The sequence below is a fragment of the Ostrinia furnacalis genome, unplaced genomic scaffold (assembly GCF_004193835.3).
Source record: "Ostrinia furnacalis isolate ACB-3 unplaced genomic scaffold, ASM419383v2 OfSCF5404, whole genome shotgun sequence".
NCBI lineage: Eukaryota > Metazoa > Arthropoda > Insecta > Lepidoptera > Crambidae > Ostrinia > Ostrinia furnacalis.
In genome coordinates, this window is record NW_021135643.1 from 60,139 (window position 1) to 87,808 (window position 27,670).

Here is a 27,670-nt window from a genome sequence, read left to right on the forward strand (position 1 = left end):
AGACCTCACTGTTTTGGCCACCCTGTATATGCTAAACAAAAAAGAAAAACATAAATTATGAATTGTTAAAAAAAATACATTTAGTTTCTAGATATTCTAGGTCCATTAAAACAATTAAGTATAAGAACAACTTTTATAGATTTAAACACGTTTGTGGTGTGATGTGTGTACGTGTATGTTACGTGCGCGAGTCATTATGTTTAAATAACTATTATTATAAGTGAAAGAAATGCTTTTGGTGTAAATATTTATTTTATAAGTACTTTGGGTCCTGCGACTAATTTAAGAAAAATATTTTGTTGATTTTGGGATTGCCGCGAGACTGGATTTGTAACCGGATTTCAATCAACAAATTTACGTTTTTATTTATTTTCTGATGCAAAAGATCTGGAAAAAAATATGATAGATTTTTTTTTAAATAGCCTTTTCGATGCTAATCACGACTAACATTAAAATATACCTCACCATAATACGAGCAATCAATGCATTTGAAGTCAATTTTAGTCAAGCATTTATATAGTTTTATTTACACTAATCATAATTCATAATAACACTTGTGTATTTAGCACATAAGTCAAACTAATAAATAATATACCTAAACATATTTCGAAATAACGAAACCGGCATTGGTCGGACTCCTAGTAAAGTTTTTGGTCAAAATAATACTGACCAATCATATTGGTTTGGTGGATTTTACTGACACAAATGGATGGTGTTAAGCATAATATAGGAACTATCAGTTTTTTTGGTAATAAAAACATTGCCTATTTAATTAAGAGAGAGAAAAACAATTTTACAATCCTATGATTCTCTGAACTCATAATTTGTCACTTAGAACCCTTTTGCAAAACATCATCCAATTATAAAAAAAAGTATTATAAAGGCATAACGTACGACGGCACATCAAAGTAAACACTGGCATCTTATTTAGTAGTATTAAGGTGCGTTTTGCAATAAAAATTAAGTGATGTGCTACCTTCAAGAATCTCGGCAAAAATATTGTTTCGTTCATAATGTGCATTTCAGATACGTAACTGTGCTGTGCCATCATGAAGTAGATTTTACACGGAAAATGAGCATTTTTTGCACCTTGGTGTAGGTGTTAGGTTAGTCATACATCACAGCCTGCCGCTGCGTTTGCATATTTAAATTATTAAACTCTTAAATGGGTATAGAAAGTTTAACCTTAACACAAAGCTATAGGGTTCAAAATATGGTTTGTTTGAAGGTTTAAGTGCAATGTATCAAGAACTTTGTCAAATCATCAGTAGTGTTAAATAACGCAGCGGTAGGCCTTAGCGATTCCCACACACATTTGGTCAGGAATCAGTCACATACTGACGTTTCAAAAATAATTATTTTTGGACGGTCAGTTTCACAGTTTGCAAAATTGAATCAATCGTATCTCACGATAAAACACCATAAAAATAATTTGCATCACTCACACATTTTGTACGGACCAATAGTGAGAGTGCAGACCGAGTGTGTGTGTGGGTTAGATAGTATTAAGTGTAAACAGACGAAGGCAATGCAAATTGTTATATTGACACTGCAATTTATTGTGATATTTTGTGTGCTGTATTGTTTTATTTTGGTTTATTAAAGTTTTATCACGAAATTATATCTTATTTTATTAACTAAAGATATATCAATACAATTATGGCTTTAAATAAGGGGTTTGACAATAAAACCAGTGGAATACACTTACAAACTTTTATTTGGATAACACAATGCATATTGACACTGCTGCAATAAATAAACTAATAAAACAAAACTAAACAAAAAATTTGGTCCTTCGCAAAATCTTCTCAAATTTTTGTTAATAATTACAATCAAGCTGCCACACTTTACAATATGTTTCTACCTCCCAGAACCATTGCTTTTTGAGCAACTCGTCAATAAAATAGTGAGGAAAAAAGATACAGAACCGCTTCACAAAATACCATTTGCAATTTAGAACAGCGTGAAGTTGTTTAACCTACTTTTTAAAATTCATTGTAATCGGGATAAGTGGCAATCAGAAAATTAACAAAACTCCACAGATGGGCCAGCTTAGATTGAGCAGTACCAGAGCAAAAATATCGAAGAGACGTCGCAACCACACAACAAAAAGAAAATACATTTAATTACAGTGCTGTGGTGCGCAGAAGCAAACCTTTACATGGTTAAAGTAAATAAATAAAAATTGAAGACTAATCAGAGATCATTTCAAATTTATCAGACAGCGTTAAAACTATTAGGAATATAAACTATTTAGGTACTAGAGTTAAATAATTGGTCAGAAAGTAAATGCGGTAGAGATCTTACACTAAGTTACACTATGTGAAAGCTACGAAAACGAAACTACAAGTTTACAAAAGAAAACTGCTAAATACTGCTTTGACTAAACACACAAACTGACAAATACAAAACTTATCAAATATTCGTCCAATATTTGGTTTCATATCAACACACTAGATAGAAGTCGTTAAAATCAACAAAAGCTATGAAGCTCATAGAAATGTTTCTATAACAAGTAATAGTAAAGTATCACAACACATTAGCGCAAATCAAGCCGTATACGTATAGCGATGTTGTCTTTGAAGACATTCGTGTTTTTACACTGTCACGAACATTGTCGCTCACTGATCATTACATTTTTTAATTTAGAATATTTTAATACATAATTTGCTTCGCGGAGTAGGCCCGTAGAGTTACAGGGTCTTCGAAGACAACACGACACTAGCTGCCTTCTTACACATAGGATAATATATTAACCACGCTGTTTGCATATCTGTCCACATCGATACAACTTGGAAATTCTTAGTAGATCTTTGAAGAGACATGCAAACAATCTCCTTTCAAAACACTTTTAATACCACTTAAATATAAAGTTCTCCAAAATTTTAGCTAGTCTTGCCCTTCAGTCTTTCTCAAAAACATGACATATCCTACTTTCTCTTTACACCTATGAGCATCAAACCGTACGGTCTTCAACTTACGCCTAACATTTGGCAGTGCTTTCCCTAATCCAGCATATACATATATTTTAACTAATCCTTATATACATCCAAAACCACCCCAATGTGTATACAGCACCAGACACAAATACAATCAGATCTATGTTAATACTATGACCATAGTCATGGGGACTATCAGTCTTTAATATCCATATCACTGGCCTCTAATCTTAACAGGAGGAGAAAGGGCAGGCTAATGGGTGAGACAGTCCACTAAGCATTTCAAAACCTGCTTTGAAGAAACCCTGATTTCTTCAATTAATTACAGTAAATTACTACTTATTTAAATATGTTCTTGCCCTTTTCACCCCTGATTAACTAGCAAGAGTAAATATCAGCAGGTATTGGACACAAAACTTTTCTTACACAACACCAGCAGTTAGCTCTTGGTAGATAGTGTCAACCATTTAAAGTATATAGCAGGCTGGAGGCCGTTTAGTGTCTGGTGCCGCAGACACCAAAATATTTGACTACATTCAGTTTCAATTACGAAACCAGGTCCCTTAAAATACAATTTGGCTACACAAACTCAACAATACTAAAACAGTGCTACTACAGGCTCGGAATACACCGCTCACGAACAGTAAGAGTAGGCGCACACCGTTGATTTTAGTTGGCCGATAGTTGTGCCCGATTTCAAATTGTATGAAGAATCGGCCAAATCGAATCGGCGTAGTGTGTGCACTCCCATACATTCCCATACTGATCAACTGCCCGACTAAACTATCGGCCGACGAAAAATCAACTGTGTGCGCCTACTCTAACATCTTCCTCAATCACAAGTCTGCTTTACCGACCCGTACTGTGACGTAGCAGACGGCTTTTAAGGGTGCTTTCTAATTAGACCAGTATCCTAATGCTGTCCCATACACATATCGAAGGCGCAGTGGCAGCAATATTTTTTCATAAAAAATGGCTCGACATTATAACTATACCTGACACAACCTGTCCAATTAGAAAGCGCCCTAATAGCGTGACGTAAATACATAATAATATAAATTCAGGGTTTAATCGCATCAGCTTTACTCTTATCGTTTTCGGCCTTTACACAAATACATTAAAAGCAGTAATTGAGGCGTCTAGTTTCAAATCCCGCTAAAACGATTTTGATAAGATTTCGAGAAATTGAAAAAAACCGCTTATCCATATAGCTTTGGCCTTAGGCAAAAAAAAATATGATACGAATTATTATTGTCATCTGGCAATACTAACAGTAATTGCTATTTATCTTTAAATTAAATATAATTTGAATTATAATGAAAATTATTTTCATTTTGGCGTATTTTGTTACGAACATTCGGTTTTAATGGGATTTGAAACGGACATGTTGTATTTTAGCGGGATTTGATAAGAGCAAATTATGAAGCAACCACGTTATAAAAAAATCTCCATACTGATTTCGCAGTCACGTGACCAAAATACCGTGCTACCATTGGTCAATCAACTTTTAGAGGGTTTTGAAAGAAACGGACGGCGTTTTAGCGGAGTTTGTAACACAAACCTAATTTTAAGTGCTAGTTTAGTAGTCTTTTAGTGTATTTTGATCGAAAATGATTGAACAGTATGATGAGAAAATTGCAGTAGCATCATTTAGAGATATAAACAGAAATTAGTTGCAGGAGCGTTTTAGCGGGTTTTGAAACTAGACGACTCAATTATTGCAGGAACAGCCTGTTATTCATAAAAGTTTAAAATGGACAGCTGCTATCTGCGCCATGCAGATTGATTGTCATATTTTTGCAGGCTTGTTACATATTTAATTGATCATATTTATGTATTTTTTTATATATTTTTTCAATAATACTTAATGAGTATTTATCAATGCGGAAAACGTCGAACTGATCGTTCTTAGTCTTTAATACTTACCTGCAACATTTGATAGTAAATAATATGCATGTTATTTTCGCCTTTTTCATCAAATCGCTATTACATCGATAAATATCACTTTCGGATACATCAATGATGTATGAAAATATACATTTTCAATGCTCAAAGCATGTGATTATGCTATTCGACTCTTCCGTAACTTATCGGTGGTTGAGAACACAATCTTAAGCAAATCAGCAAATAAGTAGTTACAAAATAGTTAAAAACGTGTATAAAGCTGTACAAATAGCTTGTATAGAAAATGTATATAGGCTAAGTTTTACTAAGTAATAAATTTATTCTTATTCTTATAGAAGTTAGTTCAATACTCAACAATGTTCTATACCAATTTTAAAACATAGATTTAAGGGAGAGGATATCTAGAATTCCTAGATAATAGTTAAATTAAATAATGGTTAGTTCATTATTGAATGTGCTTTTAAAAATACTTTACAACCTAGTCGAAACTTACATAATAAGTTTGTATATCAAATAGACGGCGAGAAGGCGGATTTGAATATAGGGTAGTTGACACCACAAATTAATAATTTGAAACTCTTTTTAGGAGCTGTCAAAACGCGATTCACTTATATTTTGTGTGACATAGCTTTTTCCCAACACAATTGCAAACCATCGCACTTGAGGTTGATTTAATACCATTTTTTTTTTGGTTTTAAGGCCAGAATGAAGTGTTCTTTTGGAGAAGCAATTCCCTCTAATTATTGATGTTTGCTGTCAACTGCCCCATTTAAACTGTAAAAGTATATTCTTTGTATAATTGTCAAAACCATAACTTGTAAACTTACTGAATTTAACAACATAAATAAAACAAAAAATAATGAAAAATACTGATTGATCCCCATTTTCGCACCATCTCTTTGATATCAACGAGTATTGAGTTTGACAACAGTACCTACTTCTGCTGTTGCTGACCGTATATTTTATACGAGTTTACAATATGTAATGTAAATAATAATATTGTCTATCCAACACGATTTAGTTAGGCCAATATAGGAAGTTTATATCTCGACAAAGTTCGTATCAAAAATATACGCTTCTAAGGTATATTGTATGTAACTATGTATAGTGAACTGGTAAGTTCGGTGGGAGATCAAAGTTGCTGCACTTCTGACTAGCTACTTCACGCAGAGGCTATCCTTCGTCTGGACGTTCGTTTCGCCGGATTTATATTTGTCTATGTATCGTGACGCATCACACCGGAATCGCTTCATACATTATACGACACGTCAGAGAAACCATCACGACACGACGATATTAATCGCTTGGTTATCGGTAAATACATCATTCATTATAGCAAACGTAGAAGACTAAGTAGTGTTCAGGATTAATGCAATAGAATTGTAGAACTTTGAAGGAATATACCAACGATTTGTTTTAATTTAAGTCTTGTGTCAAGCTGTGTAAAGAACAGATTCTTTGAATTTATGCTTTTTCATGAACTCACGCATGAGTTAGGTTTGATCACAATAAAACTGTTCCAGACGGGCTTAAAGTAAATCAAGAATAAGTTATGAGATCAATAGAAAGGACGGTAGGTACTTTATCCGTAGGTATAGTCTGGTCCGTGAGCACATAGAATTTTGTCCAATGACCCCTAGCTACCCATCCTTATCGCTCGCGCGTAATTATGTTGCTATCGCGCTCGCACACTCACTACGGGTGCTAGTCGTACAGTCGCGACAGCAATATAATTACGCGCGAGCGATAAGGATGGGTAGCTAGGGTCATTGGACAAAATTCTACGTGCTCACGGACCGGGCTTTAGTATTTGACCAGAATCAAGGACCTTTTGTATTAAATATTTCTCAGTGAAAACCAGTAGCAGTATCATCAAAAGTGCAAAAGCTTTGTACAAGAACCAAGCAACAATAGCAGTATTGATGAACAACACGTTTTTCCACACACTGCGTAAAACGTCTTAGACCGTTGAAACTTTAAACAAAATACTAAATAACGTACATTATTACGTACATATTGGGCAAAAAATGCCGCTAAAATCGATAACATCTGTCTCAAAAATTATACAGAAACAAAGTCAGCAACACACATTTTATGTAAAAGAGTATAATATAAACTTCAGTAAGGATTTTTATATCCAAAAGTTGCCAATGATGGTGTTTATTGACTTAGGTTATGTTGCTTTTAATAACTAAAATTGTTAGGCGTTTGAGTTGTGTGTCTAAGTATGCCTACCCTAGTGTTTTTCGAGCGTCAGGTTCCTGTTTGTAAGGAATGTTACATTAGCGATGTTACAAATTATTTCAAATCTTTGTTTTAATATTCAAAATTGAAAAATCTTTGCTGACGCTCAACAAAACTAGTGTGGTACTCTTATACTTGGAATTTTGCTGACTTTGATTCTGATCGACGAAGCTGCCTCTCTCCGTCCATCGATTCATATCAAAAGTAACCAAAATATCACACACCTCACGTCACATTTCAAGCCAGGTTGGTGCGCGGCGACATAGTCATATACTGCCCTAAGGGAGGCGGCGGCAACCCTGGAGACATTGGCAAGTAGTCACTCTCACCAGCATCCTTCAACCGTATCTTGAACTGTTCTCGGCCGCGTATTATCAAGTCGACAATCTCTTGCGGCAGCGCTAGTGTTGTGACCGCGTCGTCGTTGAACTCTATCGACAGGTCGGCGTCGAAATCGTCGAACTCGTCGTTGTCTTCCAAACACTCGACGGATTTGGAGCAGCGGTTGGTGGCGATGGGTTCGGTCTCATCGAGGAACTCGCAGCTTTTCGTTTCGCCTTTGCCGAGGCCGGTGGTTATTTTGAGATTCTTCATCTTGCGACTCACCTGAAATAGAAAAATAGAAGTTGATTACGATTATACGGAGATGTAAAGAATAAGATCTCCTTTTAAGAAGACGTAACGTCAGAGAAAACTGACGAACAAATAGTTTTGCTAATGTTATTAGCATGTAGATAGTTGACATCATGTTTAAGTTGTTAACATAAGATTCCTCAAATAGATTTTGTAGAGGAACTTGTGCTGTCATTTACTCGTATTTATTTCTCAATTCAATCGACTATTTCTTGTGTTCAAAGCAACTAAGAATCCAACATAAAAGTTGTTTGAAAAGTTAAAGAACATAATAGATTTTCAGGGTTATAGAAAAATTGTATCTTAGATTTATTTGTGAAAGTTGACACATTTCTCAGAAGTCAATGTAAAAATTAAGGCATGTAACCACCCACAGTTCTGATCTATTCACTCTCTATGGGAACATGTTTCGGAATGTTGCTACCATTTCAACGAGTCTGACGCTGAATGTGCGCGTCGCAAAATGCGCACTAATATTATAGAAACAACTCTTCAACTTTAACATTTGGATAGAAAATTGGAAATTTTGCGAAGTGCACATTCTGCATTAATCCCATTTCAACAGTTTGCGAACGCGGCACAGCTCTATACGGGAGCAGAGGTTCCGGCGCCGTATCCACTGACACCTACGTACCTTGAAGCTCTTGAAGATGTCCCTGGTGGGCGTGAAGTCGAAGCGCTTCTTCTTGCCTTGCGGCTGCTTGTCGCGCGCGTCCTTGGCGCAACACGCGCGCGATTCGCTCGTCACGCGCTTCCTGCACAAAAACACATCACAGCTATAGACTTGTATCAGGCCTGTTCATCTCCGCGAATTTACATCGAAAACAAAACACGCACGATGGCCCACCTACAGGATACTATTCGACAAGGCCTCACATACGAGCGAAGAGCGAACATTGACTCACGCACGCGTATTCTTGTGTATGATGGAAGAAAATAAAGAAAATGGTGTACTAAATACTGATTTAACTGGCTAAATAATAATAAAAACACAGAATGTACTTTTTTAAGTTGCCTCAAGACACTGAGAGGTAAATAAGTAGTTAATATTATTCATGATAATTCATGCTAAATCATGTATTTCCTCCGCCATTTTCCGCAGTTTGGCACCTCACGTCACATCATTTTACCGAAGTCAGCCCTATATAGTTCCAAAATACAGGACTGTCCTGTCGATGACATTGACAGTGGGGCGCCACCGTCAATACCGGATCGCTGGTTCAGATTTTTGCCATGTTGGAAACCATATAGTTGAACGATGGTAGCGCCCCCCTGTCATTGAGTTTGGCGGGACAGTTCAGCGTGGGTCATCTATAGCTTCGGCGCAGTGCCGATCACTGACGTTTGTCAACAAAATGGTGCTTGACTCTTGAGACAGGCTAAATTACACCATATTGTTAATGACATTGAGCATACATTTTTTTAAATACCTTCGCGAAGTAAAACTTCTGTACGTAGTACTTATTAATATTCTGTGGTGCTATTAACAACGCCACTCTTGTGGCGGAGTTTTGGGCTGACACTGTGTAGGTTTGTTGTCGAAAAGAAGAAGAAGACAGCTATAGACTAAGTTTTTTTTTTGTTAGAACTCTGTTATTAGATACGGGGGTGTCTGGTAGGGTCTATAGGCCGCATTGGTTGCTTTGGGTTCCGCATTGCGTCTCCGTCTTGCGTTCCCCACCGATTGGCTCACCGAGGGCAAGCGTCAGGTTTTTAGTGGGTATGCCCTTCTGGCAAGGAGAGACTTACCATGTTCAAATTTATGTATTTTCTTGATTTCGTAAAACATAGCTAATAGCTAAAAATACTTACAGTTCATCTTTCATAAATGAAATCAAAATCAACGGGGAGTAAATCATTGTCATCAACAAATTACACTACAAAAATGATTTCTGTAGCTCTATTTCGAACTTACCTAAATACGCTGAAGGCCTGCTTGCTTTTGTCTGGCTTGGGCAGGGTGCGAGTATTACAATCCACAGGGTTAGTGTGCGCCCATTCGGCAGTCCAGGATGACCCTAGTTAGCTTGTGACTTACTTAAGGTCCTATGACCCATACATGGGGCCGAAGGCGTCCACGACAGTCACCATCGCGTTTGGTATTAAGCTTCGCGTTTGATCTCGCTGTAGGTCGTGCCGATTTTCTTCGTATCGTCTGCTACAGTGCGTTGCCAAGTTTGCTTAGGCCAACCACGGCGTTTGCTTCTACTAGGGGGATAAGTTTTAGATTATGGTTTTAGAACTAACCTGAACACGCTGAAAGCCTGCTTGCTCTTGTCAGGTTTAGGCAGGGTGCGAGTATTACACTCGGCAGCGGTGTTTGTATGCGCGCACCCGATGGGAAGCGAACCCAGGGAGCCGTGGCGCGTCACCGCGTCCGCCGCGCCCATGCGGCAGTTCCAGGATGATCCCAGTTTGCTTGTCCTGGGGGGAACAGGTTTTAGGTTTTGGTTTTATCTGCTATTTTTTGCGATTTTTATATTTATGAATAAATTCTAATTAAAAAAGGATTTTTAAATCGATGTTTGGTACTGCTAAAATATTATAAACAACTTTCTACATTCGAGTGTGGAGCAGCATACGAGTAGATGTATCGTTCACGTGTGAAGTACCCCCGACACAAACGGGCCGCAGCTTCACTTCTTGGCCCTCAGTAGGGTTCTCTCACCATTACACTAGACTACTTTATGAAGACTATCGTTTTCACATTAAGTTGGTACCACTGGCGATTGACATACACTACAGTACCGCAATCCTTGTGAGTGCAAATGCGATGCCTCCTATTGCTTCAGCGCTCACCAGTTGGTCCAGTCTTCGCCACTACAAGTGACAGTGACTTAACAGGCCTCAGGGGAGGCGCAAAGACCTTTAAAGGGGGGCGCGAGCCATCTGTGTATTTAAGTATAATAAACCTGCGACCGCTGAGAGAATGCATTCCAGACTGCTCGATACGCCCAATAATAATAAATANTTTGTATGTACGAAAGGGGGCGCGTCTGAAATAAGTTTGGGAACCAATGCTATAGTTCTTATTGTAAATAAGTAAAAGCAGAGAGAGAAATACAAATGAGTATATTTATAGAATACTTAGATATACTTATAGAAACGCACCGAGCGCGGTTTGTATGTGAGCGCGTCAATACGTATGCGGCGCGCACGCACACACTGATAAAATTTAGCGGGGTTAAGCGGGGAGTTGCGCCTAATTTTGTCAGTGTGTGCGTGCACGCCGCATTGGCGCGCTCACATACAAACCGCGCTCGGTGCGTTTCTACGAAGATGACCTACTCATTTGTATTTACTCTGGTAAAAGCCAGCGGGACTGACCCGAGCGGCGCGCGCGGCGGCAGCGGCGGCGGCGGGCGGCGCGGCCGGCGCATGGTGGCGTACACGCACTCCACCACCGACTCGTACGTCGGCTCCTCCGCCACCTGCATACAGTCATTCATAACTTTAACTCACATTTTAAATCAATATAAAGCCTGGTCCGTGAGCACGTAGAATTTTGTCCAATGACCCCTAGCTACCCATCCTTATCGCTCGCGCGTAATTATATTGCTGTCGCGACTGTGCGACGGGCGCCCGCAGCGAGTGTGCGAGCGCAACAGCAACATAATTACGCGCGAGCGATAAGGATGGGTAGCTTGGGGTCATTGGACAAAATTCTACGTGCTCGCAGACCAAACTATAGATCAGGGTTTCCCAATTTTTTTTTGCCAAGGCACCCTAATTGATTATACTTTTCCTAGCGGAACCCCTGTACGCAAACAAGTCGGTGCGAGCGAACAATGTCGGTCACGAAACGTGGGATAATATTTTTTACGGAACCCTTGCGGCCTTTCCACGGAACCCCAGGGTTCCGCGGACCACCATTCGGGAACCGCTGCTATAGATATCCATACAAAGGTTCGTTGGTTCGTTCGTTTTAGCCGAAAAACGTCCACTGCTGGACAAAGACATCCCCCAAGGATTTCCACGAAGACTGGTCCTGCGCCGCTCGCATCCAGGCACCTCCCGCGACCTTCACAAAATCGTCGATGTTCATACCAACCAACCAAACCAACCAACAACCATACAAAGGTGTTACGGGAATATTCCCACCTCTCGTTCCCACCACTGCAACTCCTGTGTAGCCAGGATCTACAGCTTGACCGCCACAAAAACCCAACCAATGAAGGTCAAGTTTGTCCCGGGGGAAAGTTAAACTGTCATTGGACCCGCAACGAAATTAATCAGAAGAACATAGGAGGAGTTCAAAGTTAAAGTTCAATTTACCTCCAGCGGATAACAGGAGATAAAGGTTAAAGGTTTAATAAATATATGATTTTCGGCTACTGTGCTAAATGTAATAGGTATTCATAGCAAGTATAGGAAACTGCAGCCATAGGCGTAACTCCAAGCTGTTACTGCCAATAATATACTCTGTCAATGAGCGATGTGTGATAAAAATTGAGCCTCCTCGTTCTCTCAAGGTTCCTTTTAGTACATTGTACTGTCAGGAAGATAAAATCATGAATTCCCATAAGAATAGTGCCGCCACAACGTTACACACATCTGTAATGTTGTGTGATGTTCATAACAATTTTTACAAAAAAAAACCTTTTTAGGAATTTACTACAAGGAAATCAACAACTTCCCCAACAAATAGTGAACAAAGACTTACCACAGCTGCAATAGTCGCGGCGCTGAGCATGCGGCGAGGCGCGTCCACCACGTCGCGACCCATCGCGCAATACACGTCCGAAGCTTCAGGCGAGCTGGTCACTTCATTAGCCTCAGTGGTCACTTCGGTAGGCTCTCTGGTCACTTCCGTGGACTCTCTGGTCACTTCTGTGGACTCTCTGGTCACTTCTGTGGACTCGCCGGCCTCGGTGGGCAGGTCGGGGATCTCCTCGTAGATGCCCGACGCTATGGATACCAGCGAGCGGCGGTCGCACATGCTGGGATTAAATATTGGTGGGTGTGAATATTGGGTGAAGATATTTCACATCTTTATCACAAGCTAATATTACTTTTACCAAACTTCCTATGTAAAAAAAAGCAACTAATATGTAGTAATAATATTTTTATAAATGCAACAACAGATTTTAACATCTAACATTTTAACCTCATATAAACTTTTATTCTTCCAATATATTTTTTTAGAATATCCAATATTTGCAATATTGTAAGTTGATGACTCGTATTATAACGTGTAAAATAAGACTAAAAAAAGCTATAAAAATAAGTGATAGTGTTATATTTTTTAATTAGAACTGTTTCACTTCAACGAATGAAAGCTAAAACTGCACCGATATAACCCGCCGCTAACATCGAAGCCCCGAATGTTGTTATTAGATTGTTAGTAGCAGAGATTTACGCCCGTATTCACAAACGATACTTGTTTAAGTGAAGCAGCAAATCAAACGAGATTGAATAAAGCTCTGTGATCGGTTTATTTGTCACCCTGTGCGTCTACGCGCACTGTGAAACCTCATAGTAATGTCAAGGCTCACCTATCGTCACGGGCAGGCGCCAGATGCGGTGCGCCGGCGCAGCGCGCCAGCTGTCCGCGCGGCATTCGCGCCGCCTCCTGCCACGCGAAAACGAACTTTAAAACTTAGTTGTTAAAGCATTAAATTAAGTAATTAACCCATAAACAAAATCATGGTCCCACCTTTGACATTATAAGATCGATGTCATCCAAGGAAACTTCAGACGGACCGCTGTACCAGCTACTCCGGCGGATTTCACCTAAAAATAATCCACAATGTCTTCATCCAAAAATAATTCCAAATTATTTATGATTGGGACTCTAGATGACTGATGGCTCCACGAATAAGACGTGCGAAAAAGAAATAAATGGCGACGCATTTTCGGGAAAGCCGAACAAGGTATGAATGGGACTAGGGTTGCCAGGCGTCCGGATAAAGCCTAAGTATAGTTAGGCTTTTTGATTGCGTGTCCGGCCAAAATAACCGATGTCCGGCTTTTTATTTGACTGCCGCGCCAGGCGAAAGTCGAGCCACAAAATAAGGCACGCATGCATCAGGACGTTAGGCAACCGATGATGATAGTACTCACTCGTGAGCTCACTAATTGCATGTCGTCGCATGTCCGGCTTTTAGGGTAAAAAGTCCGGCCAAATGAAGCACATAGTCCGGCTTTTGTGTTTTTGGACCTGGCAACCCTAAATGGGACTAATAACATCTCTCTTTTCCAACACTGCAACTGCTGTGCAGCCAGGATCTATATAATTTAGCGTCCGTAAGTGAGATGCAGTCTAGGATGGTACATATCTGCCCGGATTATAGTGTTCAGGAAGTTCCAGTCCCTAGGTGTTCGCATTATAATAGAGAGAGTTATCGAAACGCTTAATGCGAGCTGGTGGAATGTCAGCAATGTAGGCATGGTACGCTAACCTGCGTCTGGTTCCTCGGTAATGGAAGGGGGCTGGTGGAATAGGAATTAAGTCGTGTAATAAGTTCTTGGTATAGTTAGGTCTACGGGCATACCTGTGTCAGAGTCGCTGCTCATCGAAGACCGCAGATCGCCCTCGCTGCGGCTGAGCTTGGCGGCTTTCGCCCGGTGCTCCCGCAGCGCCCGCGTTAACGCTGAAGCCAGCTCCGTCGCCAGAGGGCTCGCGAACTTAAGCTGGCCGCCGCCGCTTTGGTATTCACTGGAAGCGAGCGGTTGATCGGCATTATGACTTGAATTAGAATGAGAGAGTACGTATAGTTCGTTTCATCCACGAAGACGCGCGGGGTCGAAGTCACGCGGGGTGCGGGGAGCATGATCCGACCAATCCAATGCAGGGTACTCATCTAGCCGTGTAGCCTGTAATGTATCAGATACTGTATCAAGTGAGTACGTAGGCACGAGCCCGCTGCGAGCTGCTCGCGCGTGGTTCGCAGGGAGATCGTAGCGACCCGCCGAGTGGCGGTATCACTGCGAGCACAAAAGCGGCTCGCAGTAGGATCCAGGAGCTCGCAGCCAGATACGCGATGACCGTGGACGAGCCGTACTCACTTGATGGTTGGTTACGTTACATGCTACGTTACGTGCTACATGGCATGTGAGTACCCTGCCCGAGCGTCAACATTGTAGCTTGCGCGCGCACTCACGGACAACTATCCAATTGCAACGCTGCCAATGCCAACAATGACGCTCGGATTGGTCGGATCAAACTCCCCGCACCCCCCGCTTCCCTCGACCCCGCTCGTCTTCGTGGATGAAACGAACTATACCAACGTAGATTTACTAAATGCGTTGTGTTGAGTTTGTGTATAACGCCAGATCGAGCAGTGCTTATACAGATAGAGCCTGCCTAATTGGAAAATGATATTTCATTGATAAACTAGAATTAAATTTGAAATTTGGAAATAGGTAGGCTTACGTAAGATGCACGGATGAGAGCTCGGTGAATGTCTGCGAACGAACGCGAGCAATGTTGTTTGTTCACGAACAACGAATCCGATTTTTAACTCACTTCAATAACTTCAAATCCGCTTGGGCTTTTTGGCTGTCTCGCATACTCCGTGCACGCCTCATAACAATGTGAACATACCTTATACACTCAATGCATGCAGAAGAAAATAAAATAAACCCACAGATTTTTTCCACAGTTATGTATAAGAAAAAATCGCCTTTGCTTTGAGCATAAAACAACATCGTTTTTGTTGATCACTTAGAGCCACACCAACACAGGCTGTATTTTTATAATAAAATCTGACACCAAAATATAAAACAAGACAAAGTAAAATGCAATATGTACCAGTAAGTAACTGTGTCTGCAAGCTCACTGAACCAACAAAAGTATTTTTAGCATGCATGAACAGAATGCTAAGAAAAAACGAGTGATTCACATACATGCGCCAAATCCGTGATTTGTGGACAAGTGGAAAACAGGAAGCGTGCTGTGATTATGCTTTAATATTAGTAGAAAACGAAATTTTATACATGATTAAACCTGAGACCCTGGTTAGGAATATATCTTTTGTTTCAGTATTAGAATCACCACAACCAAGTTTTTAAATTAATATAACTGTACACTATAATATTCGAAAAGATAGTCACCTTTACTGGTATAGTATTCTGTTGTCTTAATAGATATTTAATTATTTGAAGGTGAAGCAATGTTGCAATGCCGAAAACTCAGTGTCTAGCAGCAAAATGTGCTTAGTCAAAATGAACAAACCTATCCACCGTGACAATGCACACTTGGCTCTTATCGGCAGCCTCAGTGACCAGCTGCGCATCACTTATGTGTTTCCACTCTATAACCGAGCCAAGCTTCTGGGTACAGGATACTAGGAGGCCGCTAGACGACAGTCTCAGCAGGCTGTCAGCGGTCATCCCACACTTGCGAGACAACTCGGTCGTGACAACGGTCACCGAGTAGGAGTCTTTGAGCAATGTCTCAGTGCCTGCAATATGGGGCGATGATAAAGCATGATTAGAATGCACTTTTGTATACGTGAGTGATATTGTCAGTGCAATACAAAAGAACATTCAATGGTACATTGAAATTAGATTGCAGTAATGAATGTTAAAGACAATATAATTTAGTATGGAAATGTGAACAATTAATGATGTAACAACAGATGACCTAACTGTTCATGATGATTGCAGGTTTTGGTAAAAAAAAACATATGAGCAGGAACTGGTATTTCAACTTATGAAACAACAGGGAAAACTAGCTGGATTTAAGTGAGGTAATTATATCTATGCAATATTAAACCCTTGAAATTTTACTATGTTGCTACTTGATCGCATCATTTAGTAATAAGGTTTTCTGTCAGCATAATAATACAGTTTAAAATAACAAGTCACTGCATTGTAGTGACTGCAAAGAAAAAACTTATTTTGGTTGGTCTAGTTTTATTTACTTTGAATTTGGTCCTAATAGGATTGATTATTCTAAATGGAATATTTAACATAAATTAACATTGCATATTAATGCAAAGTAATTAAAAATATTTTTAGGTGCATTAACCTGCACAAAGGCTACAATCAGCATGAACACAATAGTGACACCTTGGATGCCATGCAGTGAGCCATGGATGATTACACATTTAAATGTATGTGCATTTGCATTCAATGGGTTGACGTCAAGTCCTACTGAACATTTAGGCCATGGACAAATAAATAGAGCATGGAATGTTAGACACCTAAAGGAACATTAAACTCGTAAAAAATATTTAGAATGTCAATAAATTATTTACAGTGACTTCAATATGATATGACGAACTAGGAACTCTTAAGTTCAAATCCACAATACCAACATCAAGGATTACTGTGACAAGCATACCACACGCTTTGAGTATTTTGAAGATAGTATTTTCAATTGAATTCATTGAATACCTACATCTAATTTAATTTGAATTTTCACGAACATTACAGCAATGGAATTAATTAGACTTGATGAGAACTTGAATGAAAGGTAGACAAATGAAACAAATTGAAGGTAGACTCACCGCGTAGCTTGCTGCTGTTCAACAAATCCTTGATCTTCTCCATCCACGCCTGGGCATCAGCGAGCGTTGGCGCCGCCAGCAGGATGCGAGGCTTGCGTGGCTCGCCTTCCGCGAACACTGCGAAGGCGTGCGGCCGCGAGCGGGACTTCGCGCGCCGCACCACGCAGCCAGGAGGCAGCTCCACCGAACCCGCAGCCGCGCCCGCTTCGCTGCAGTACACCGCCAGCGACCCGCCACCCGAACAACTCGGACTCGGCCTCAGAATGCACCATTGTCTCTTCCACGACTGCCGAAGCACAATAAACAAACCGTTTCACCGTGTTATGATCACAAACAATGCTCCAAACCAAAACGAAACTCACCTTGAAAGGATTCAAACCCAGGTTTGACTTGAAAGGATATTTCACTTCCAGGTATCCAGACATTGTCTGTCTTGTTTCTTATCACGATTTATACAAATAAATAACATGAAATCAAATTAATCGCTACACCACGACCACATGTCGCTGAAACAATTTGTTTACAAAAAAAACATAGACAAATAACAATTTGACTGACAGACGTTGGGTAAATTTGAAAATCGATATTTGACAAACTAAAAACCGGTTTTTCTTTATTGTCTATGTCTGTCTAAAAACAATTCCAGAATGTGATATCTATACTAGCTCCGTAGAGTAGTTAGATTTAAAATGATAAAAAAGTAGTTATTCAAAGATTACTTGCTGTGAATTCAAATCAGTATCATTTTATGTTCCTCATTATAGAATTATAGTGCATTCTTTATTCTTAAATTAAGTAACATAAAGAAAAAATCTCGTATGAGTATCGTTTAACTTAGTATTAGGTATTTATCAATAAACCCCACCTAGTATTCTAAAACACAATTCTGTGGACAGCACTATTACAGCTGGTTTTTGTCAATGTCATGTCATTGTCAAATAATTGTCACGAACACGAACATTTAGAAATTTTCTCAAAATACCGAATATTTTATTAATCCTAAAGTATTAAGAAGCTGGTTTCAATTAGCAGTATTAAAATAACAATATTATGAAGCCTATCGCTCTCTGTGTGTTAGCTATAACGCTAGCAGGCTACGTTAACTGCGTCACAAACTCTGTTGAGGAAGACACTGGAAATGGTCGATATGTCATTGAAGGAAGAGTATTTCCACCTGATGATCAAGACTCAAGCAATTGGCAGGTGGACACAAGGGTGCACGTAAACGGTGGGGAGTACATTGCTTTCATCAGGGATGATGGCACGTTCGTCATTCACAATGTACCATCAGGCTCCTATGTGGTAGAAATAGTCCATCCAGATTACATGTATGAGCCTGTCCGAGTAGAAATCAACTCCAAGGGCAAATACAGGGCTAGGAAAGTCAACTTCATACAAACATCTCAGGTGATTCAAGTACCATACCCTCTGCGGATGAAGCCATTGTCTCGTTTCCGATACTTCCAAATGAGGGAACAATGGCGACTGACAGATTTCTTATTCAACCCCATGGTGATCATGATGGTGCTGCCTCTGCTGCTGATTATGATCTTGCCCAAGATGATGAACGACCCAGAAACCAAAGAGGACTTGAAGCAGATAAGCAACTTGGCGAAAATGGGTGAAATGCCAGAGATGTCGGAGATGTTCACGTCACTGTTCAGTGGAGGATCCACAGCAAAAGCCTCCAATGCTAAGGCAAAGCAGGTTAAGAAGAGACAGTAATGTATTATGTTTTCTTAGTAATTTTAATCACACTTCTGTAGTAGGTATAGTGAATAAGTTATTGTGAAATAAATTATTTGATTTGAATTTATGTTTGTTTGTTAACCTATGAATAATATTTCTCAGGAATACCTACTGCAACTGAGTTGTAAGAAAGAATATGGGTATTTGCAATGAAACAATGAATACTTTTAAGTTTTTTATTTAGAAATAAATCTATGTAAATGTCAATAATGAGATTTCACCAAAATTACATTAACTTGGTTTGTGTAACAACTTAAGAAAAAATATTACACTCAAATACATACAAAAGTAAAAAAGAAATCAGTCATGGGTAATTTTGGACGGAAACTACTTAAGTAACATGTTTTTTACACATCTATGACCTTAAAATACTATCTCTCCAAGTTTATAGACTTCTTTAATTCTATCATGATAAGTTATTGAATTTTGGACGGGCACATTTGTACATAATGGTACATTCAGCCATTTAATATAATGATAAAAATATATTGTCAAATATCATTCCTCGTAGCACTGCATGCAAAAATGATAAAGTAATAAATATCAATTGATACAAAATAAAATACATTTCTTATACACTACTTAAATAAATCTTGTGAAATATGTTTTGATTCCACTATTTTAAATTTTAGAATATAATCATACTCAATTCCATTGTTATGCTAGTAAGGCATTTGATATTTTGTGATATTTAATTTTGGTATGATTTTTTGTCATTTTACTAAAAATATAATTCACATTTCATAATTAAGTTTCACTTACACTATCTTTACTCAATATCCAAAATATTTACATAAAAAATATTGACTACTTTCAACTGATTTATTGCATCATGGGTATAACTTCATGTAATTTCTTTTGTCTGCATCAAATGCTTTTACATTAAATGATTAAAATTTAGATTTCAAATATTGATATGTAGCTGCCGATTATTATTATGTGGATAAGCAAGCTGAAATGTTCAGAGCACCGACTATGCAAAAGATGGAAGTTTTGTTTGTAAATGGTACATAATTTTAGGGTAAATTTCACAGAAGAATCTATAGAATACTTGATAGAAGTATCAGGTTTTGTACAAAACAAAATGGAAAATAAATCTAGACTGAACACTACTTAACATCTAACACTACTACTAGTTTGGAATGGAATAAGGAATAATCACCTGATACAGCAGAAAAGGTAGATAACAGAGAAGAAAATAAGATTCTTTAATTGCAATGAGATTACTTCAGAGCTGCAACTGGTAACAAGCATTCACTACATACAGCAAGTATTGTTAATGTCCAGCACAACAAAAATATATTTACTATTACAACAATATTAAATGCTACACATGGAAGTTTTTAGCAATTTTGATTCAATAAACTAAATCTTAAACGGTGGTTAATAACAGAAATATTATTACAATATACCAACATACTAAATATTAATACATTTAGGCCAGATGTGGCGTGAAATACTAAAATTAAAAATAATTTGGAAAGTTCCAATGAAACACAAATAATAATTTATCGCAGATAATTAGGTAAATAACAAATTGTCACACAGTTTTCACGATTAGTCCTTAATTTCTAATAAGAATTTTATGCAGATTTTAGTATCACTGGTTACGAATACAATCGATAGTATTGTACGCGTTAATATTATCTAATTTCTTCAAGTTCTTCAAGAATTTGTAAAAATATCAATTTTCCAATCTAGTTGCGCGTGACATACAGTTTACGCGAAATATTTTGGGCTGCCATTTTTAAGATCGATCATCTCATATCAGCATACTCTTAAAACATGCGTAGAGCCCACTCGCCTTCGCGAAATGAAACTAGACATGATTACATATTATATTGTTTACCGCAAGGTTTAGTAAGGTGATGTCGAATAAGCGTGGTGTTTACTAAGGGTTCAGCCATACCAACGCGATTAGTCGGCTGATCGCGTGTTATCGCGTTGGTGTTTGGCTGAACCTTAAAACCACCGGCTATGGTGTGGCAATCATTAACGGCAGTTGTTATAATTGGTTACACTTACCGCTTCTGACAACAATACCAGAGGATGTACACAGTAGTTTTGATGCTTTTTAAAGCAGTGACATTTAATAGGTCTACACAGGTTTTAGCTCGAGCCATCTATAAAATTACTTAGGTGTAAAACTGTCAACAGAAAACCTGTATTCATACCGGACCGCAGGTGGAGTATGTTCCGTTTAGCATTAAAAGTTTCGGTCGTATTACATTTGCAGGGCTACTCCATCGCTGTTTACGTAGTTTCAGATCTATCTGTCACTGTCGCTCATGCTGGCATTTCATCACGTGCGAGGGAAGGCAGCATTCGAAATTGGATAACGTTTTTGGGAGTAGCCCCGCTGTTGTCGAGTTCTGTTTGTGTGCTAGGGCGCGGCCAACGCTCTCGTTACGAGGCAGGCGACGACGGCGGTGGATGCTAGTAGGACAGCGGACGAGGCGCGCGCCGCCGCGTTGTAGATGGCGCAGTAGGGGCACTGTGAGGAGCCGCACACCTCGCAGATGTTAAGTAGGTACGTCGGCAGCGCATCGAATATCGACTCGTTGTACCGCTCTGCGGGATAGGTTCAGAACTTTAATAAACACATACGATAGTACAGTCAGCGTGAAATAGTTCGTGAGACCCAAACTGGCCAAAAAGATGACAACCTTATTCAAATTGTAACAAAGACGAGTTGCGAACTTTTAAGCTACTTTGAGTGTTTGTACTATGGGGATTGTAAACAAAAATGTTTCTGTTTGATGTTATCATGACGTAACAATATCATTAGGAAAATAAATGAAAGCTATCTCTTCGCCAAGCGCCAACTAACACATCTTGATTTTATGATTTGTTTGCAATATTTTTTATTTTTGGACCAATTCTTAATACTGTTTTTGGTACCTAAAATTACAAATAAGATCATTTTATTCTGCTGTTCCTATACACTTATATTAGCTCTATAACATGTAATTTGTCGACAAAGCTGTTGAGTTTCCAAATAAATAAATAAAGTAAACTTACCAGGCGCGTAATAGTCGTAGACCCGCACGGGTAGATATCTGGACATGTTGGCCACCGGGTACCAGCGCTCGATAGTGTAGTTTACGCACGTCGGCTCGTGGTCCAGCTGTGGGACGCATAAGCGTGTTAGTTAGCTTGGGTAAAAACACAACAAAAAGCGTGTATGTAATGATGTATTTTTTCATATTATAGTGCAGTTTCACGTTTTCAATGATACTGAAACTCAGACGCACGTCCTATAGGAATTGCTACCGTTTTTAGAGGGTACTTTCGTATTGGTATCCTTCCGTTTGGCCAAATTACTTTTCGCCAAATTTCACTTCGCAAACAACTTATCGCCAAAGTTTCATTTCCCAAATGAACTTTTAGCAAATGTACTTTTCGCAACTATTTCATTTGGTCAAATTATCATTTGGTCAAATTTTACTTGGCAAATGTTTATATAGCAAATGTTTTATTTTGCCAAATATTATATCCCAAATAATTTATTTGGTCAAATTGACACTTCACATGCTTACCCACCGTTACCCACAAATCAAAGCACAAGGCAAATGATCATGGTTTTCACAAGAATTTTATGTAAAACAAAGAGATTGCAGAAAATAGTATGGATGCGAAAGTAGGTTTTGCAGAAAATAGTAGGTTAGGTTAGGTTAGAACAGTGACCCTTAACGCGCGAAGGCGAGCGAAGCGTGCCGCGGCAGCGGCCGCCGAGCGCTAGAATCACCTCTATTGTTAATTAATCATTTAGTTTCGATAAAAATAATGAAATATGAAAATAAATTTAGAACAAATTTTATATTAACTACCCACTAAACAAAATAATAACCACAAGCTAATTTGTATTCCATTCTATGCACCAATCAAATTATTTTGTAAATAGTTTATCGTGAAATATTTTTGCCAAATGAAACATTTGGCAAAACATACTTTGCCAAACAATAATTTGCTAAACAATAATATGCCAAAAAAGACATTTGCGAATTAAAAGTTTGCAATAAGTTGTTTTGCCAAATGAGAATTTGCCAAATGAAAATTTGCGAAACGTTGTTTGCCATGTGATAATTTGGGAAACGTTTTTTGGCCAAACATTAGTAATCCTTTCGTATTACTTGGTCAGACGTACTAAAGTGCAATAAAAATAAAAACAGCCACGAATCTACAGTTGCAGCGAGCCTCTGATTCATATTGAGCGTTGAACGCGCCAGATCATGTTGAGCGGTGCGGGAATGAACTCGCGTTCCCTGAAATACGAGTCGGCCAGTCTGACATATTCACCGTCCGAGTAGATGTATCTGCGGTATCAGAGTACCGAGCAGGGCAGCCCTAGGTCACTGCTGCTGGATCATGTGGCCTGTGGGGCTCCCGCGTCATCCGCCCGTCCAGGCCTCGGGCGCGTGTACTCACGTAGTGGAAGTAGAAGGTGAGCTTGGAGGGCGTGTACTTGGCCGCGACAGCACGTAGGCGTCCAGCCGCTGCTGCTGGGTCATGTGGCCTGTGGGGCTCCCGCGTCATCCGCCGTCTAGGCCTCGGGCGCGTGTACTCACGTAGTGGAAGTAGAAGGTGAGCTTGGAGGGCGTGTACTTGGCGCGCTGCAGCGTGCGCACGCGCCGCGACAGCACGTAGGCGTCCAGCCGCTGCTGCTGGATCATGTAGCCTGTCGGGATCCCCACGTCCAGGACTGCTAGGCCCGAGCGAGGAGACTCCGAGAGCAGGCTCCAGCTGGAATGGATAGAAAGGTTACGTGTGTGACAGAAATAGCATACGTTAGGGCCGCGCACGCTCGCGCGAGTGCGAATAAGAATATTAAGCATGAGCAAGATAGGTTTCTACACTCACAGCGGGGGTCATACGCACGCCATGAGCCACAAAGACGCGCGCACGTAGCTGATATCCGCCGCAAAGCGCAGGCCGTTCAGAGCGGGCAAACGCGCAAGTTTTAGGCTTTCAGCGTAGAGTAGACCCATTTCATACTTTTTACCCAACTGCGCTACTGTAACGGTTAGCGTTACCGCTGAATAGAATTTAGATCTAAGATAAAGGTCAGCGGTAACGCTTACCGTTACACTACGCATAGGAGTGGTATTTTTTTTATGAGCTGTCAATCGCAATAGGCTTGTANAATATTGATAATACTTTGTTGGATTCATTTCTCATTATCAGCATATCTTCTGTCGTGTCCATATTTTTCTTGTCTCTTTCGTTAGCATAATTAATAATGACTCTTCGTATCCCAACTTAAGAAAACTATATGGTGCGTGCGTATTTAACTCTTTCTTGTTCTCTTTTTTTATGTGACAGGAGGCAAACGAGCAGACTGTTGTTCACAACAAAAGGTTGCATGTACCTTTTTAACAAGTTATCTATCCATATCTTTAATTAAAATTTATTCAGAGGCACGTGACACGTTAATGACCAAAGCTTTGAAGCATTCCTCAATTTTCGATTCTTTTTGAAATCCCAAAGCTTCTTATAAAACCTTAAGCTGCTCCCAAGAAAATATACTTACTTCTTTCTAGATCCTTCAAATAATCTCACACATTGTACTTACATTGCTGTACTCACGACTGTAAAGAAGTAACGGGATCGCGACCAGCTTGTATGGCCGCTATAAAACTTATATGTAACTACTATGTTACTAGGAACTCTTATGTCGCTACTATGTTACCAGATGAGGGTCGTGAACGGTGAACGTGTTAATCTGGCAGTTGATCAACTCATTAAGTCTTTGGTCAGAGGTTGGATTCTTGAACTGAAAATCTGAGGGTATGTTCAAAAGTGAGACGCTCAAGACTTTTTTTTTAATCTGGTTGGGTGGAACGTTCTGAAATCGAATATTTCTTAGAATTAAACGTTACAAATGTCAAAGTTTTCAAGATTTTTTTTAAAAAAGCCCACCTGTCGTAATTTTTTTTCATGAAATTCAACACACAAGTTCAAAAGCATTATAAAAAGAAGAAAAGGAAATATTAGACAGACTATAGTGCGGCTTATCAATGGTTATCACTGTTATTTTATTGAAAAAGATGCTGACAAAGGTGACTGAGTTTCTTCCGCCACTTCTTCTCAGCACCAGCCCATTGTTGCCCCGAAGTGGTGGTAGGGCAAGCTATATTTGGGACGTTTATAAGTGCCCTGGAAAGGGCCTATGTACTGAATAAAATATTTGAATTTGACTTTGTTAAAAGGTTATCCATTGTTATTGGGACACCCTGTATGGGCACACGATACATACAACTGACATAGTGCAAACCAATAACAATTTCAAACACAAGGAGAGCTCAAATGAATTCCTTTCAGCACTTACTGCATTGAAAAATACAGCCGTTACTTTTACAAGTGTCACACAAAACATCCGTATGGACCATAAAAGCGACAATGGCGCTTTTAAAGTAGGTACATATTGCTTATTTATTGGGACGTAGAATTCTATACAATCCTATTCGAGCTTTCGCGAGTGTATTTGTTTATAAGTTTCGAAGATAGATATATTTTCGGAAACTTATACCTACGTTTGAAAAATATTACTGGATTTTATTTTCAATAAATATTATAGGACTGGGTTTTAGCTTTGGGAAAAAGAGCCAGTTGTAGAATCTCAGTTTCTCAGTCATCATTGCCATCTCTTATTATTATTATTATTTGTACGCTTTGGAGCTCACGGGTCAAAAGTGGCCCGGTCCTTTAAAAGGCTTGCGTGGGGATACAGATCCAACACGTAGAGGCCGTTTTAAGCGTAAAATAATCGACAAAAGTGAAAGTGGTGCACATGCTGGATTATTATTATTATTAGGTATTATTATCTCGCTCTTCTTTCTATGGTTTACAATATTCATTTGGATAATTATTAACTATGTAGTTTTAACGTTTAACAAAATTTTATTATTTCACTTTATCATCTGGAGAAGGTACCTGGATGCGGGCAGAGCAACACCGGTCGTTATGAAATCCTTGGGGAAGGCCTTAATCCAGCAGTGGACGTCATTTGGCTGAAACGAACGAACTTTATTATCTAAATTTAATGTGTTCAACATATGAATAAAGTGGACTACATAATTTCTGCTAAAGTCTATTGGAGAGAAGACCAAAATCATATACAGTGTGAGTCACGTTAAAGTGTACATATGAAAATATATAAAAGTAGACCTATTTTTATCGATAAAAAAGAGGTCAAAAATTTTTTGAGATTTTTTTTTAATTTTTTATAGAATTTTTTTTCTTCCAATTACTTATTGTAAAGAAAACGTAATAACTTTTAAACTAAGCGGTATATCCTGATAAAATAAAAACAGTAATAACGCAAAATAACAGGCGATACTAAAAAAATACATGAAATACCTAGAAAATGCCAAAAAAATAATAAAAAATGATACTTTTTGAAAAAAAATTGCTTAAAAATTCGTATTTTTTTGGTTATTTGATAAATTTCTCCAAAAAATGCCCCTATAACAGGTGGTTTTTATTACTTTTTATTATTCTCTATCGTATTACTTTTGTAAAACCAAAAATAGCATGTCTCTATCTCTATCACAACGTTTGCAATGATCGTTTGAACTAAGCCTCTCCGGGCGCGCCATTCAACGCTTCGTTAACAACGAAACTGAAAATGGCTCTAGATTTGTAATTTTGATAAAGACAAGTTAGATTTCAAATAAAAACAAAAGATTTCGAAGTAAAATAAATAAATAAATAAAATAAAAATAAAAATAAAAAGTATTTATTTCGGATAACAGGGATCCATAATGTTAGTAAAAAACTTAGGCTATGTTAGTATCTTATTTCTAAAACAGACTTCGTCCTGCTGAGCATATGAGCATATAAAATAAGCATTTAAGTTAAAATTAAAATTGTCTCTACCTGTAGCGGAGAAAAATGTGGTGGCAGGCCTTTGTTCAAACGATCATAGCAAATGTTGTGATAAGGATAGAGACCATGTGATTTTTGGTTTTACAAAAGTAATACGATAGAGAATAATAAAAAGTAATAAAAACCATCTGTTATAGGGGCATTTTTTGGAGAAATTTATCAAATAACCAAAAAAATACGAATGTTTAAGCAGTTTTTTTTTCAAAAAGCATAATTTTTTATTATTTTTTTGCATTTTTTGTGTATTTTTTGTATTGTTTTAGTATTGCCTATTATTTAGCATTATTACTGTTTTTATTTTATCAGGATATACCGCTTAGTTTAAAAGTTATTACGTTTTCTTTACAATAAGTAATTGGAAGAAAAAAAATTCTATAAAAAATTTAAAAAAAATCTCAAAAAATTTTTGACCTCTTTTTTGTCGATAAAAATAGGTCTAGTTTCATCTATTTTCATATGTACACTTTAACGTGACTCACACTGTATATCTATAAAAGCGAAAGGTCATTGATTGACTGACTCACTCATCACGAAATCTCAGAAACTACAAGTGCTAGAAGTCTTAGATTTTGCATGGGGGTTCCTTTTAGAACGTAGGTGCTCACTAAGACGGGATTTTGCAAAATTCTACCCCAACGAAGGTAAAACGGGATCCACGCGTACGAAGTCGCGGGCGGTCGCTAGTAATAAATAAACCCATTCAATAGTTTATAATTTCTTTGCAATGCTGTGACGTCACCGTTTTTCCAATATAGCAATATTGCTCCAACAATTTGAAGCGGTTTCCTTTACAATTGTAAATAAAACATCGCAAGTGCACACTGAAACGGTGTTGCCATAAAAATAAACGTAACGACC

At 38.6% G+C, this 27,670-nt stretch overlaps 3 protein-coding genes across 3 annotated transcripts; 1 reads left to right on the forward strand and 2 right to left on the reverse strand.

Annotated features, from left to right (window-relative positions):
• Window positions 1–6,583: 6,583 nt before the first annotated feature.
• On the reverse strand, window positions 6,584–17,744 carry LOC114361092 (uncharacterized). Its single transcript, XM_028316016.1, has 11 exons — window positions 17,539–17,744; window positions 17,177–17,462; window positions 15,898–16,126; window positions 14,216–14,379; window positions 13,378–13,454; window positions 13,217–13,293; window positions 12,385–12,661; window positions 11,049–11,152; window positions 9,969–10,145; window positions 8,356–8,476; window positions 6,584–7,694 (listed from the first exon to the last, which is right to left on the reverse strand). The coding sequence occupies exons 1-11, from the start codon at window positions 17,599–17,601 to the stop codon at window positions 7,326–7,328; spliced, it is 1,944 nt and encodes a 647-aa protein (XP_028171817.1). The 5' UTR covers window positions 17,602–17,744; the 3' UTR covers window positions 6,584–7,325.
• A 356-nt stretch (window positions 17,745–18,100) lies between these two features.
• Window positions 18,101–18,942, forward strand: EMC7 (ER membrane protein complex subunit 7). The gene has a single exon (XM_028316009.1). The coding sequence runs from the start codon at window positions 18,227–18,229 to the stop codon at window positions 18,899–18,901; it is 675 nt and encodes a 224-aa protein (XP_028171810.1). The 5' UTR covers window positions 18,101–18,226; the 3' UTR covers window positions 18,902–18,942.
• Window positions 18,943–19,087: 145 nt separating this feature from the next.
• LOC114361087 (uncharacterized) lies at window positions 19,088–23,696 on the reverse strand. Its single transcript, XM_028316010.1, has 3 exons — window positions 23,494–23,696; window positions 21,947–22,052; window positions 19,088–21,496 (listed from the first exon to the last, which is right to left on the reverse strand). The coding sequence occupies exons 1-3, from the start codon at window positions 23,596–23,598 to the stop codon at window positions 21,309–21,311; spliced, it is 399 nt and encodes a 132-aa protein (XP_028171811.1). The 5' UTR covers window positions 23,599–23,696; the 3' UTR covers window positions 19,088–21,308.
• Window positions 23,697–27,670: the final 3,974 nt, after the last annotated feature.